Source organism: Schistocerca americana, chromosome 6, assembly GCF_021461395.2.
Source record: "Schistocerca americana isolate TAMUIC-IGC-003095 chromosome 6, iqSchAmer2.1, whole genome shotgun sequence".
Classification (NCBI taxonomy): Eukaryota; Metazoa; Arthropoda; class Insecta; order Orthoptera; family Acrididae; genus Schistocerca; species Schistocerca americana.
The window spans coordinates 272,760,715-272,775,958 of NC_060124.1; the positions used below are offsets into that span (position 1 = coordinate 272,760,715).

General features: G+C 42.0%; 1 protein-coding gene across 1 annotated transcript in view; it reads left to right on the forward strand.

Moving 5' to 3' along the window:
* LOC124619702 (odorant receptor Or1-like) overlaps window positions 1-15,244 on the forward strand; it is a 175,698-nt gene that overhangs the window by 19,565 nt on the left and 140,889 nt on the right. The window contains exon 2 of the mRNA XM_047146259.1: window positions 8,278-8,759. Coding sequence (XP_047002215.1) covers window positions 8,302-8,759 — 458 coding nt within the window. The 5' untranslated portion in view covers window positions 8,278-8,301. The remainder of the gene's footprint in view (window positions 1-8,277; window positions 8,760-15,244) is intronic.

Sequence of the window (15,244 nt, forward strand, 5' to 3'; positions counted from 1 at the left end):
CATTCCTAGACCGGCAAGGGAACTTGCTGTTCCAACAGGACAATGCACGTCCGCATGTATCCCGTGCCACCCAACGTGCTCTAGAAGGTGTAAGTCAACTACCCTGGCCAGCAAGATCTCCGGATCTGTCCCCCATTGAGCATGTTTGGGACTGGATGAAGCGTCGTCTCACGCGGTCTGCACGTCCAGCACGAACGCTGGTCCAACTGAGGCGCCAGGTGGAAATGGCATGGCAAGCCGTTCCACAGGACTACATCCAGCATCTCTACGATCGTCTCCATGGGAGAATAGCAGCCTGCATTGCTGCGAAAGGTGGATATACACTGTATTAGTGCCGACATTGTGCATGCTCTGTTGCCTGTGTCTATGTGCCTGTGGTTCTGTCAGTGTGATCATGTGATGTATCTGACCCCAGGAATGTGTCAATAAAGTTTCCCCTTCCTGGGACAATGAATTCACGGTGTTCTTATTTCAATTTCCAGGAGTGTAAATGATTCAGAATAAGAAAATTCAAAACAACCTTGGATTAAATTAAAAGCGGTAGGGGCAACATTAAGAATGCAAAGGGAAATCCATTGTTAAACGCAGAGGAGAGAACGGATAGGTGGAAAGAATACACTGAAGGCCCCTACGAGGGGCAGGATTTGTCTGATGACGTGACAGAAGAAGAAATGGGCGTCGCTGTGGAAGAAATTTGGAATCAAGTATTAGGATCATAATTTAACAGAGCTTTGGAAGTCTTGTGATCAAATAAGGGACATATAACATTTCTTCTGAATATCTAAATTCAGCCGGCCATTGTGGTAAGATCGGTTCTAGGAGCTTCAGTCCGGAACCGCGCTGCTGCTACGGTCGCAGATACGAATCCTGCCTCGGGCATGGATGTGTGTGATGTCGTTAGGTTAGTTAGGTTTAAGTAGTTTTAAGTCTAGGGGACTGATGACCTCAGATGGAGCCATTTGAACGATCTAAATTCATTGTGGAGGGGGGGGGGGGGGGGGGGAGGGAGGAAAGCGGCAACCAAACGACTATTCAGATTACTGAATAGCATCTGAGAGATTGGAAACATGCCATCAGACTTTCGGAAAAATATCATACATACAGTTCGGAAGATAGCAAGGACAGATTAGTATGAACAGTCACCTTAACATCTCACACATCCAAGTAGCTGACAAGAATAACATATAGGAGAATGGAAAAGAAAGTTGAGGATTTCTTAGATGACAATCAGGAAAGGAAAAAGCAGAGAGCCAGTTCTGACGTTGCACGTTCGTTGGTTTTATCAACCTAGAACAAGCGTTCGACAATGGAAAATGGTGCAAGATGTTCCAAACTCTTAGAAAAATTGGAGTAAATTATCGGGAAAGACGCGAAAAATACAATATGTACAAGAACCAGTAGGAAACAATAAGACTGATAGAACAAGAACGAAGTGCTCAGAGTAAAGAAAAAGAACACTCACTGTGGTTTGGGAGTAAACCGAATAAAGGCGAAAGTAATAAAGAGTAGCAGAAGTGAGATTAGCGATGAACTTAACGGCAAAATTTGTGACTACGAAGTAGAGGAAGTGAAGGAACTTTGTTACATCGTATGCAAAATAACAGATTTTATTTATTTATCGTATGGCTTTACCAGTGCAAGTGCGGTAAAATAACAGATGACAGATGAAGAAAGGAGGACATAAAAAGATACTAGTACAAGAAATTCCTGACCTACATAGCTCCTCTTCTATCAAACACTCCCCTTAATTTGGGGAAGAAGTTTCTTAGGATGTACATTTGGCGGATATCACTCTATGTTACTGAATCATAGACTGGGGGAAAACCGGAAAAGAAGAGAATAATCTGCTACAGAAGGATATTTGCAAATAAGGTGGTTTTACAAGAAATGAGTCGGTTCTCCGCAGAAATGGTGAGGGGAGGGACATGTGGAAGAGACTGAAAAGAAGAAGGGACATGGTGATATGTGTTAAGACATCAGGGTGTAAATTCGATTGTACTAGAGAGAGCTTAGAGGATAAAAACTGTAGAGGAAGACTAGATGCATTTATTGAAGTCACTTGGCGTGGAGCAAGCACAGCCCAAAATCCACGGTTTTGACAATTTGCTGCCATGGTTACCGCAGAGGCCCAGAGTAATTTTAGATTTGGCGCAGTACAGGAGAGATTGTACTGTTGCTTATGTTTTTATTACATTATTTTATGACACTTACAATGAGCGCCACTACTCCACAGCTCTCGTTACGAAAGGATTGAAACAGGGGACTCCATTGCTTGGTCTGTTGTTTTCCCTGATCGTGTCCTCAAGTTCCGACTGCCTGGAGAGTTTACTCTGTTCGACACGGAATTATACGCTCTCTTGCGGGCACTGGAGCAGATGGGATGTGCTTCAGATACTACATATCTTGTCTGTTCCGATTCTCTGAGTGCCTTTCGCTTTCTCCAACGACTGTACCCAGCAGATGAAGTAGTCCAGAATATCCAGGGCGTCCTCCTCCAACTACAGCTGGGGAAGGAGGTGTCTTTCTTATGGTCACCAGGGCACATGGGTACTGAGGGGAATGAAAGGGCGGATATAGCAGTCAAGGACGCATGTCGTCATTGTCAGCCACTTCAGTGTGCCATCCCCCTGCGTGCTATCGCCTGGCTATTGATGTGTAGGATCATGCGTCCATGGGAAGAGGAGTGGCTGGTAGTTATGACCGACCACTGTGTGGTGCTTGTGGCGTGCAGATTACTGTGCGCCACATTTTACTAGATTGCGTTTGGTTTTCGGACCAGAGGGCAGTGGCAGATTTGCCGGCAGATCTGCCTTCTGTTTTAAGTGACGTTCAAATGAATGTGGTGTGGCTTTTAGGGGTGGTATGTCCAACTTGCTTCCAAAAATATTACAGAGATAATTTTAGTGTGTTAACAGGATGACTGGCTCATCCATGAGGTCAACCAGTTACATTTCTCTGTGTTTTTTTTTGCTCTTCTACGGTTTTATATCTGTTTTAATCCCAGGTGTAGAGCCTTCCACGCTGCAGTCATGGATTGTGCGGCTGATCCTGGCGGAGGTTTGAGTCCTCCCTCAGGAATGGGTGTGTGTGTTTGTCCTTAGGATAATTTAGGTTAAGTAGTTGTAAGCTTAGGGACTGATGACCTTAGCACTTAAGTCCCATAAGACTTCATACACAGTTGAACATTTTTTAGAGCCTTCCACTCTTTCTCAGTTGTCTTCAAGTGTGTGAGATAGAGTGATTGGATAACTTAATGCGCTTGAGGTGAAAGTGAGTGAATGAGTGTCATTTTATGGCTTTTCTGCTCACTGTGTGCAAAAATTTTAGAGGCTTTATCCGCATTCGCTTGTTTTAGTGAGTGTAAGGGCGCTTGCAACCTCGCCGTTGAGCGTCCGTAAGCTCTAAACTCACACACCCACACACACATTCCACGTTCTGTGATGTGTCATGGACGTACAACAAATCATACTTGTATGAAATGGTAATTAACTCGACACCCTAGCTGCAAACAAGCGTTGATATACACCATTGGGGACATGTTGAAAATGTGTGCCCCGACTGGGACTCGAACCCGGGATCTGCTGCTTACATGGCAGACTCTGAGCCACCGAGGACACAGAGGATAGTGTGTCTGCAGGGACTTGGCCATTGACCTTCTTGTGCGAAAGCACACGCTATGCCCAAACCCGTACGGGACTTGGTAGATTAATCTGCCATGAGTAATGAGAGTGTGATGGGCAAACATCTATCAGGCACACTACGAATGTAGTGGTGTGGGCATGTTGGGAATGTGGGACTCACAGGGAGTGTGCAAGGGATAAGTCCCTGCAGACACACTATCTTCTGTGCCCTCGGTGGCTCAGATGGATAGAGCATCTGCCATGTAAGCAGGAGATCCCGGGTTAGAGTCCCTGTCGGGGCACACATTTTCAACATGTCCCAAATGATGTATATCAACGCCTGTTTGCAGCTAGGGTGTCGAGTTAATTGTCATTTCATTCTAGAGAAGCTGCACGGTCATTAATGGTATCTGTTCTTTCGGGAACAGGTACTACCTTCATATACCGGTATAATCACACTTGTGATTTCACCATCCTTGAAACACATTCCAGATACGCTCACAACAATAGTAAACCAACATACGACCAGCTTCGCTGTTTCTGAAATCTACATCTACATAGTTCATCCTCAAGCCACAGTACGGTGCGTGGCGGAGGGTACCGTATACCTCTACTTGTCATTTCCTTTCCTGTTCCAATCGCAAATACAGCGAGAGAAAACGACTATCTGTAAGCCTCCGAACAAGCCCTAATTTCTCGTATCTTATCTTGGTGGTTTTAACGCGTAATGTATGTTGGCGGCAGTAGAATGGTTCGCAGTTAGCTTCAAATGCCAGTTCTCTAAATTTTCTCACTAGCATTTCTCGAAAAGCACGTCACTTTACCTTCAGGGATTTCCATTTGAGTTCCCCGTAAAACTTACGCGTTGTTCGAACATACCGGTAAAAAATCTAACAGCCCCCCTCTGAATTGCTTCGACGTCTTCCTTCAATCCGATCTGTTACCGATCCCAAACACCCGAGCACTACTCAAGAATAGGTGGCACCAGCGTCCTAAATGTGGTGTCCTTTACAGGTGACCACTTTTTCCTAAAATTCTCCCGACCATTCACCAGTTCTCACATGCTCGTCCCACCTCATATCGCTTTCTAACGTTAGCCCAGATATTTGAACGACTTGACTGTGTCAAGCAGGACACTAGTAATACTGCATCCTAACATTACAGGTTTGTTCTTCATACTCATCCGCATTAACTTAAAGTTTTCCACGTTTAAGGCTAGCTGCCATTCGTCATACCAACTGGAAATTTTGTCTAAGTCATCTTGTATCTCCCTACAATCACTCAACTTCGACACCTTAACATATACCACGGCATCATCAGCAAACAATCTCAGATTGCTGCCCACCCTCCCTCCATTCTAACTCTTCCTCACTCTTTCTTTGCTGTTTGTTCGCCTTGGTGTTCGTCTTTTTGCAAGCTGTGTTCCTTTAGCCTTGTCTTTCAAGCTTGAGATTTCAGTGTGTTGCAGGGTGGCTGGCTCATACTTTTTTTATTTTTGCGATCAGCCAGTCCAAGCCATCTGCTATATTATTTCAATACTTCCCACTAACTTTTCCTTTTAGTGTACGTTTTCCCCTTTCTGTTAACTTCTGTAGTTTTGTCTTTCAGCGTGATTCGGCGTTGGTTTTACGCCTTTTACTTTCTCCGACTCCTTTTTGGACCGTTTTTAACTCGAGAACTGTTTGAATGAGGAAAGAGGGACTGATGTCTGGGATTAGCCGAGCGGTCTCAGGCGCTGCAGTCATGGACTGTGTGGCTGGTCCCGGCGTAGGTTCGAGTCCTCCCTCGGGCATGGATGTGTGTGTTTGTCCTTAGGATAATTTAGGTTAAGCAGTGTGTAAGCTTAGGGACAGATGACCTTAGCAGTTAAGTCCCGTAAGATTTCACACACATTTTTTTCTATAGCCTTTTTTACGGATGTCTCCGTAGTTTGGTCCCTTTACTCCCCAATCCGCCAACCAAATCGTTTACGTACATAGAGAACAACAGGTGTCATACTTACCTGTGGCACTCCTGATGAAACCCTTGTCTCTGATGAACATTCGCCGTCGAAGAAAACATACTGTGCTCTATTACTTAAGAAGTCTTTGAGCCACTCACATATCTGTGAACTTGTTCCATATGCTCGTACCTTCGTTAACAGACTGCAATAGGGCACCGTGTCAAATGCTTTCTGGAAATCTAGAAATATGGAATCTGCCTGTTGCCCTTCATCCATAGTTCTCAGTATATCATGTGAGAAACAATGCAAGAAGAGTTTCGTAAGAGCGATGGTTCCTTAAAACCATGCTGTTATCTGCGTACAAGCTTTTCAGTCCGAAGAAAGTTTATTATATTCGAACTGAGAATATGTTCAAGGATTCTGCAACAAACAAGTTAGCAATGCTCGCTACCGCTGCACTCAGTTACACAGTGGGCAGTGGTCGTCATGTTTTGGCTCATCATTGTACACTGAAGCGGCAGAGAAACTGGTATAGGGATGCATATTCAAGTACAGAGATAAGTAAACAGGCAGAATACGGCGCTGCGGTCGGCAACGTCTATATAAGACAACAAGTGTCTGGCGCGGTTGTTATATTGGTTACTGCTGCTACAATGGCAGGTTATCAAGATTTAAGTGAGTTTGAACGTGGTAATATAGTTGGCGCTCTAGCGATGGGGCACATCTCCGAGGTAGCTATGAAGTGGGAACTTTACCGTACAACCATTTCACGAGTGTACCGTGAATATCAGGAATCCGGTAACACATCAAATCTCCGACATCGCTGCGGCCGTAAAAAGATTCTGCAAGAACAGGACTAATGACTACTGAAGAGAGTCGTTTAACGTGACAGCAGTGCAACCCTCCCGCAGATTGCTGCAGATTTCAATGCTGGGCCATCAACAAGTGTCAGCATGCGAATCATTCAACCAAACATCATAGATATGGGCTTTCGGAGCTGAAAGCACACTCGTGTATCCTTGATGACTACACGACATAAAGCATTACCCCTCGCCTGGACCCATCAACACTGACATTGGACTGTTGATAAGTAGAAACATGCTGCGTGGTCGGACAAGTCTCGTTTCAAATTGTATCAAGTAGATGGACGTATACAGGTATGGAGACAACCTCATGAATCCATGGATCCTGCATGTCAGCAGGGGCTGTTCAAGATGTGGATGCTCTGCAATGCTGTGGGGCGTTTGCAGTCGGAGTAATATGGGACCCTTCATACGTCTCGATACGACTCTGACAGGTTACACGCACATTAGCATCCTGTCCGATCACGTGCATCCATTCATGTCCATTATGCATTCCGACGTACTTGGGCAATTCCAGCAGGGCGATGCTACACCATACACATTCAGAATTGTTACAGATTGGCTGCAGGAACACTCTTGTGAGTTTAAACACTTCCGATGGCCACCAAACACCGCATAAATGAACATTGTTGAGCATATCTGGGATGCTTTACTATTTGCTGTTCAGAAGAGATCTCCATCCTCTCGTACTGTTATGGATTTATGGAAAGCCCTGCAGGATACATGATGTCAGTTTCCTCCAGCACTACTTCAGACATTATGAAGATAGTATCTGTTCTTTCGGGCATGCCTGAAAGAACAGATACCATCAGTGACCATGCAGCTCTCTTGGAATGAAATGATAATTAAATCAAGACCCTAACCTGTTGACAGACGTTGATATACATCAATGGGGACAGCTGAAAATGTGTGCCCCGACCGGGACTCGAACCTGGGATCTCCTACTTACATGGCAGACGCTCTATCCATCTGAGCCACTGAGGGCACAGAGGATACTGCGACTGCAGGGATTTATCCCTTGCACGCTCCCCGTGAGGCTCACATACCCAACTTAATGCCCACACACTGCATTCGTAGTGCCCCTGCCCACTACACTCATTACTCACGGCAGACAATCTTACCGAGTCCCGTAAGAGTTCAGGCAATGTGTGTGCATCCAGCACAGAAGAAGAAGGTCAATGGCTGGTTAGCCTTAACTGTATGAAGATGGTATCGGTTCTTTCGGACATTCTAAGAGAGCTGCATGGTCACCGATGGTATCTATTCTTTCGGACATGTCCGCAAGAACGGATACCATCTTCATATAATTAAGGCTAACCGGTCATTGACATTATTCTTCTGTGCTGGATGCACAAGCATTGCCCAAACTCTTGCGGAACTTGGTAAGATTGTCTGCTGTGAGTAATGAGTGTAGTGGGCAGGGGCACTATGAATGTAGTGTGTGGACATTAAGTTGGGAATATGGGTCTCACAGGGAGCGTGCAAGGGGTAAAACCCTGCAGTCACACTATCCTCCGTGCCCTCGGTGGCTCAGGTGGGTAGAGTATCTGCCGTGTTAGCAGGAGATCCCAGGATTGAGTCCCGGGCAGTCCACACATTTCCAACTGTCCCCGTTGATGTATTGCTGCTGTCGACAGCTTAGGGTCATGATTTAATTGTCCCATTTCACTTCAGACATTGGTCGAGTCCACGCCACGTCATGTTGTGGCACTTCCTTGTGCTCGCGGGGGGCCCTACGCAATGTTAGGCAGGTGTACCAGCTTTTTATGTTTTTTTTTGGCTATTCAGAGTATGTAACTGGTAGTGTGTATTGTGGACCATTCGCCAGCTGAGACGGCGGTGTGGTGTGCAGGTGATCACGGCGGTGCCGATCGCGATGTGGGCCATGGAGCCGCTGTTGTCTGGCGGCCAGAACACACCGCTGCCCGCGTGGCTGCCGCTGGACATCCACGCGACGCCTGCCTATGAGCTGCTGTGCACCTTCCAGGCAGTCGCCGTCACCCTGTCCGTGGAGGCCAGCGTCTGCCTGGACATGTTCTTCATCGTCCTCATGATCGCCGTGGCCGCCGAGCTGCACATACTCAACGACAACCTCGAGGCGGTGCGACTGCACCCCATCGATACATTCCCTCTGAAGGCCGCTAACAACTCTGCAACGCGTTGGAATGGAAAAGCATCTCCTCTTGTGGAGAAGGGAATACCGAGCACCCAGCAGTATGGATACCACCGAGAGAATCACAAAAGCACGAGTGCACTTGACGCTACAGCCAATGCTCACGAACTGATGTACCACTCGCTGGTGAAGAACATACAACACCACCAGCTTATTTTGAAGTAAGTAAAACGATTGTACACCAACACTCACTTGTCAATGGCCTACTTTCGACAGAAGATTTATTTTTTGTTGGAGCTAGGTTTACGGCTATTAGCCCACTTTCTAGAACGTGTTCATTGTAATTAAAGTGCACGGAGTTCCAGTGTGTGCTTTAATTATCGTACAACAGTAGAATTTGATAGATATGCTAATGCGTTAATGTGGAACTCATTTATGCTGGAAAAAAATAGTTCCAATTTTGGCCACCATGTACAAATCTGGCGCTGTGAATGCGAGAAAGACGTTTAGCAATGTTTCCATATATAGTGACTTAGGAACAGGACGTGGGCAAAAAGGCCAAACAAGTGAAAAAAGCGTAACATTGATCTTATTATTAACAGCAGCTTACACAATTTGTTCAATATGAGCACCGGAGACGTCGACCTGATGCACCACCCATAAAAAGACGTCATCATTAGCACCCAGCAGTTCTAATGGAATCTGAGCAACTCGTTCCTGTATAGTGGCCTTCAGAACAGGCAGAGACTGAACATGTCCCCTGTAAACGTGTTCTTTTAGATATCCCCAGAGGCGAAAGTCACATGGATTCAGATCAGGGACTAACACGATCATGGAAGGTGAAACGTCCCCTTAGAAAAATTTTAAATGATTGTGCTTAATATGACACACAATATTTTTTAGCGCAATGCAATATGACTTTCAACTATCCCTACAAAAGAATGGCCCTGAGTAACATTAACCTATACCTTTCACAAGTCACTTACCTCACAAAAATCTTCGTTACTCGAACTACTGCAATACAGCGAGCGCCACTACTGCCACCGTAATAGTGTTCAAAAGTCATAATATATTTAGCAGTTCACGGCATCCAGTAATACAAATTTACTGTCTCTGATGGACACACGTCCAGATCATCCGTTCTCAAAACTCCGCCATTTCTCTCCCCACATCCACCACTGCTGGCGGCTCACCTCCAACAATTACAATAGCATATACTCCAACAATCCAAACCAACCACAGCCTTCACACAGCACAGTCAGTGATTTTCATATGGAGCGCTACGTGGCGTTACCAATATAAAAACCTAAACAGCCTACTTACATAGCCCCCATGCTCCCCACAAAAAATTTTACAAATTGTTTTGGGCAGTGGCCAATACAGATTTGAAAAAAATTTTCATAGTTACAATAACAAAGAAATCAAATGCACACACTTATTGATACACTGTTGGTCAAAAGCAAAGATTTTCTCACAGTCCATAAAGACATTTCTGATCATTCATCACACGATTAATTACAATTTTATGCACAACGCCTGGGCAGTAAAAGAAAATGCACACAGAAGTAGTGGATTTCCATGCAGTCTTGAAGAACTAGTGTTGTCCTTCCAAAGGAAAGACAGTGCTGACTCCTGACATATAGACAGGTAATGGGCCACAGCAGAGTCAGTCGAAGTTTTGAAGACAGTCCTGATCATTCATCACACGATTAATTACAATTTTATGCACAACGCCTGGGCAGTAAAAGAAAATGCACACAGAAGTAGTGGATTTCCATGCAGTCTTGAAGAACTAGTGTTGTCCTTCCAAAGGAAAGACAGTACTGACTCCTGACATGCAGACAGGTAATGGGCCACAGCAGAGTCAGTCGAAGTTTTGAAGAATATTGGTAGGTAGGTCATCACAGAGCAGACCCACTGTAGTCCTGGTAGAGATTACGGTATTGGTGGGCCACCAGAGGTGCAGACCCACTGCAGTCCTTGTAGAAATAATGGTATTGGTGGGCCATCAAAGATGCAGACCCACTGTAGTTCTTGTAGAGACGGCCAGCAGCCATGTGTTGTGACTGTGCAGGTGCACAATCAGCATCGAAGAGTCTTGCGGAGAATATAGCAAGTCCATAAACCACCACTTGTGCACTCACAAAGTTTTTGGAATTGTCCTTAGAACCAGCAATGCTGTTATCAGTCCCTTGCTGAATTATTAACACACGTCCAAACACTAACAGTCCTCTTTTTTCCACATATTGTGCATATACTATGACCAACAGAAATATGTGCAGTGAAATGAATGCTTACAAGTTACTTAATTTGATGAACTGGCGTCAATTACAATTTTATAACATGAGAATACAATACCAAAGGTACAAAATACATCATTAAAGAACATAACAATACAGATAACATTTGTAGTAGCACAGGCTTTACAAAAGAATAGAAATAAACAGATACATCAGTGTTACAGGAATTATGACATAAGTAAATAAATAAAATAATGAGAATAGTTTCTAACCATTAATTTCACACATGAGCATTAAAACAGAACAGACTAAATAATGTCTAAACATCTTTACAAAGTAAATAACATAGTATTAGAAAAATTCTGCAACATAACTCTCATCAGCTAAACATATAAAGAAAGGAAAAACACAAACACACAAGGGCACACAAACACATAGTGGAGTAACAGAAAAGGAAAAGACAGGGTTTATTTGACTGCAGTATTTTCCAAACAAAACTTTCTTTACTTCTTGGAGATCTCCTTCATTCATCATTATTTCCAAAAAGTCCTACCAATACCTGCTTTCTGTATTCTATTCATATCACCGTCCAAATCTTTATTCTTCATTGTACAGTACCCTTTTTTTTACAAACTTTTTTCGTATAACTTCTCAATGCATTTCTTCCAATTCATTGAAACTCATTCTCTTGTATAGTCTACCCCCTCTTAAGCTAACTTAAATCTAATGAGCTCAGATATATATACTAAGGGATGAGGCAATGCAGCAGCACACAACAAATTAACACAAACAGCAATGACAAAAAATGCAAATTGGCAAAGCTAGCAGCAGTAAATCTAAATTAACAAAGCAATTGCAATATTACAACTAATATAAGGCACTGTGCAGCAAACAAGAAAAATAAATCAGTAGTAATACAAAGTGAAATTCAGTAGCACTATGCCTGGCAAACAGCAGCAGCAAATACTATAACTTATATCTAAACATGACAGAGCTCAAGCAGAAAAAATAGTACACTAAAGACAACAATACAGATAAGGGAAATGTCTGTTCACATCTTAATGTCTATGTGTTTAAATGGTGCACCACAACTTATTCTACAAAAGAAATTACCAAGTACTTGAAAACAAAATTATGTATGCAGTTACTGTTATTAGTCCCTTCTTATTGTTCTTTCCTTTCCAAGTGCTCCTTTTTCGAAAAATTTGGATCATAAAATTATTATTTAATAGATCTGTTGACAGCAAGTTTTCACATTAGCAAATGCATTTAATTTTATTTTATAAAACCAATGCTGCAACACAGCTGGAACCAGATATCAAATTAAATAAGCAACTATCTAAAGCGAAGCATAAAAATATCATTCAATAGTCATGTAGCATTTCATAAGTTAATAGAAATTCTCTCAACTCTCATAGAAAGACACTTGTCATAATCGGGTGTGCAAATGTAAGAATATTTCCCATCAGTTCATAAACATTTCAGTAAGTAGCGCAAAGTACGATATGTTTCCAAGTAATGAGCGTGTCGTATTTGCGATGCTTTCTACAAAGGAATGTCAACAGCGAGGATAATGGTCTCTATTTCTCCACCTAATGGCTTTATCTCCAGGCAGGTGGCACAGCTGGGCGCCCACGATGCATTACGTGAAGGTCACTTAACTTTCTTACCGAAATATTTATGACAGCAGTGACAGTCTCATGTAAAAAAGTTTCACAGGTCGAAAAGTTACAGTAGAAATCTGTAGAAACGAAATCTCATGAATAGCAGTGTTCTGATACATTCACACATGGACAAACAACTCATAACTCTTAAAGTACGATTCTTGGTTCCAACATCCTTTTTCACAAACCAGAGTCTCTAACTTCTATTCATTATTCATATACATATAAACACGTAATCACATTCCTCATATACGGTAGCATCATCTTATTGATCATAAACATACCTCAAGAGCATAATACACATCGTCATCGTAATAATAACATCATAACAGATCAATCACATCTCAAAATCATCGCAGCTTCTTTCATAACTTCAAGACCTTCAATAAAGTCATCTACCTCAAATGTACTTCAAAAATCATGATTCCTTACCAAATACGACATTCAAAGCTCTCATAGCATCACAATGGTTCCGAAAAAATATGAACAGTTCACAAAGTACAGACAAAATACAATTTCATAAGTGTGAAGTTATCCAGCTGTGTAATTACATAAACATCTGTCACTAATGTAGTAAAAAAATGTTTGTTTCTCAATTAAATAATCAGATAGCTGTGTAATTCTGTGTTAGAGAAATATGGTACCGATGTGTAAAGTTGTATAAGCAAATACCATATTAGCTAGGGCTCCTTGTGCTTGCCAAACACATGGTACACAAAGTAGGCGTGTATCCCCCTGAGGATTAATGTAATTATACTGTCAGGTGTTACAGATTACAGCAATGGAATGAAATGTATCACGGAAAACCTTTGTATCTTTGTGATTCAAAAATCTTTAAAAATAAAATTAATCACTCAAATACGAGTCCTTTAGCGCTTAACTGTGCGTCTTGTTGTAAGATAATCCCTGTCGTTACTTAACGGTATGAATGTGCCAAGTGTCATAATTATCGTCGTCCATAATCAAAGTTCTGTAGAAGTCAATGTACTTACCTCGTAATAAACAAAAGTGAAATGCTATGCGTATAGATATCTTAGTTATTACGCTTATTGCCGTCATGGAGTAATTACTGTACTGTAACGTGTTGTTGATGGAAAAGTCTGTCTCATTATAGCTATACCACAAAGTTACTACTAAAACATGTTTTCCTTTCCAGAAGAATTCAGAAAAACTGTGCAGAGATAAAACAGATACACCGCAAAAGCAAAGATGTAAATTGTGTCACACATTAGTAGCATCGTGATATATTGTGTAGCTGTCAAATAAACTAACCACTGTGTCATCTGGTATCTCTCAGAAAGTACTTTAAATCCAGAATGTATTTTCAAGTAAACCAAAATGCTGCATTAAAATCTCATTAGCAGTACTGGTATATGTGAGCCTTATAGTCGTTACGTAATCGTGCAACTAACAAGCAAGAATGTACACACACAATAACACTGTGTCATCTGTTCACTATAACAATGCACTCGTAAATACTGTCTAAATATGTTCCCTAGGTTCTAGACTGGATAGTTAACTTCAAAACATTTTGCATGTTTACAGTTTCTCAGTGTGACAAATTGTACTGGTAGCGTGAATTGAAAAATTGTATGGCAAAGACTAAGTTAAAAAGCAGATTATCTTTCAATAAACGGATTTACATGTGAAATGTGGTGCAATCCTTTACTCTTCCTAGTACGCAGAATTTCAATTTCAACGCAATTATCATGTGGTATACGTCGGATTCTGTAAGGTCCATTGTAAATCAGAAAGAATTTGTTACTCAAGTGTTGCTTCTTATGTGACAATGAATAAGCTTTCATGAGAACTTTCTGACCAATATATAATTTCTTTGCATTTGCTTTGCCATATAGTTTTCTCCTTTTGTCTGCTGCAGATTTTATATTTTTAATAGCCAAATCAATTATGTCTTTGTGTCGAAGTTTACATGTATTCGGGAAAGGTACAAGCTCTCTGAATCTGTTGGGTGGTTCTTCATTCTTCAGTACAAGAATTGGTGGTAAAGCAGTGGAGTCATGAGGCATTTCATTCAGCACGTTTTGAAATAAGTGTAAATATCTGTCCCAATGCTGATGCTTTCTGTGACAATAAAGTCTGCAAAGCTTATTGATTTCTTTCATAATCTGTTCAAATGGGTTACAATGTGGTGAGTACAATGAAATAAAAACAGGTTTGATTTTATGGTTCCGAAGCATGCGTGACCAAACAGCAGATCTGAATTGCGGTCCGTTATTTGAAATGACTTTACTAACGTGTCCAACTTCACATAAGAAATTTTTAACAAAGGCGTTGGATACAGACTGTCCAGTGACTTTACGTAACGGAGTGAAAGAAACAAATATTGAAGTAAGTTCAACAGCGACTAGAACGTACGAAAATCCATTCGATGTTCTGACAAGGGGTTCCAAGAGATCAACAGCAGCAAATTCTTTTAATTTAGAAGGAATGATAGGAAACAACGGAGCACGATGGGAGATAGTAGTTGGTTTCGCCTTTTGACAAAGTTTACATATAGACAAAACTCTTCGAATTCTCTTTTCCATATTGTTAAAATAACAAGTCGTTCGAAGAATATGATAACATTTTCGTGGACCAAAATGTGCGTAGCTGAAATGAATGTACCAAATGAGCTTATTAACAAAATCGTCTGGAATGCAAAGTACCTATAGCTTGTCATCAACAGTGCAGCGTTTTAAAATTATGTTGTTTCTAACCAGATAATAATACTGAGTGTGTGTCTTTTCATGCCATTTACTTTTTATGTCTTTCCAAATCGGTTCTTTATCTTGTCCATGAGCA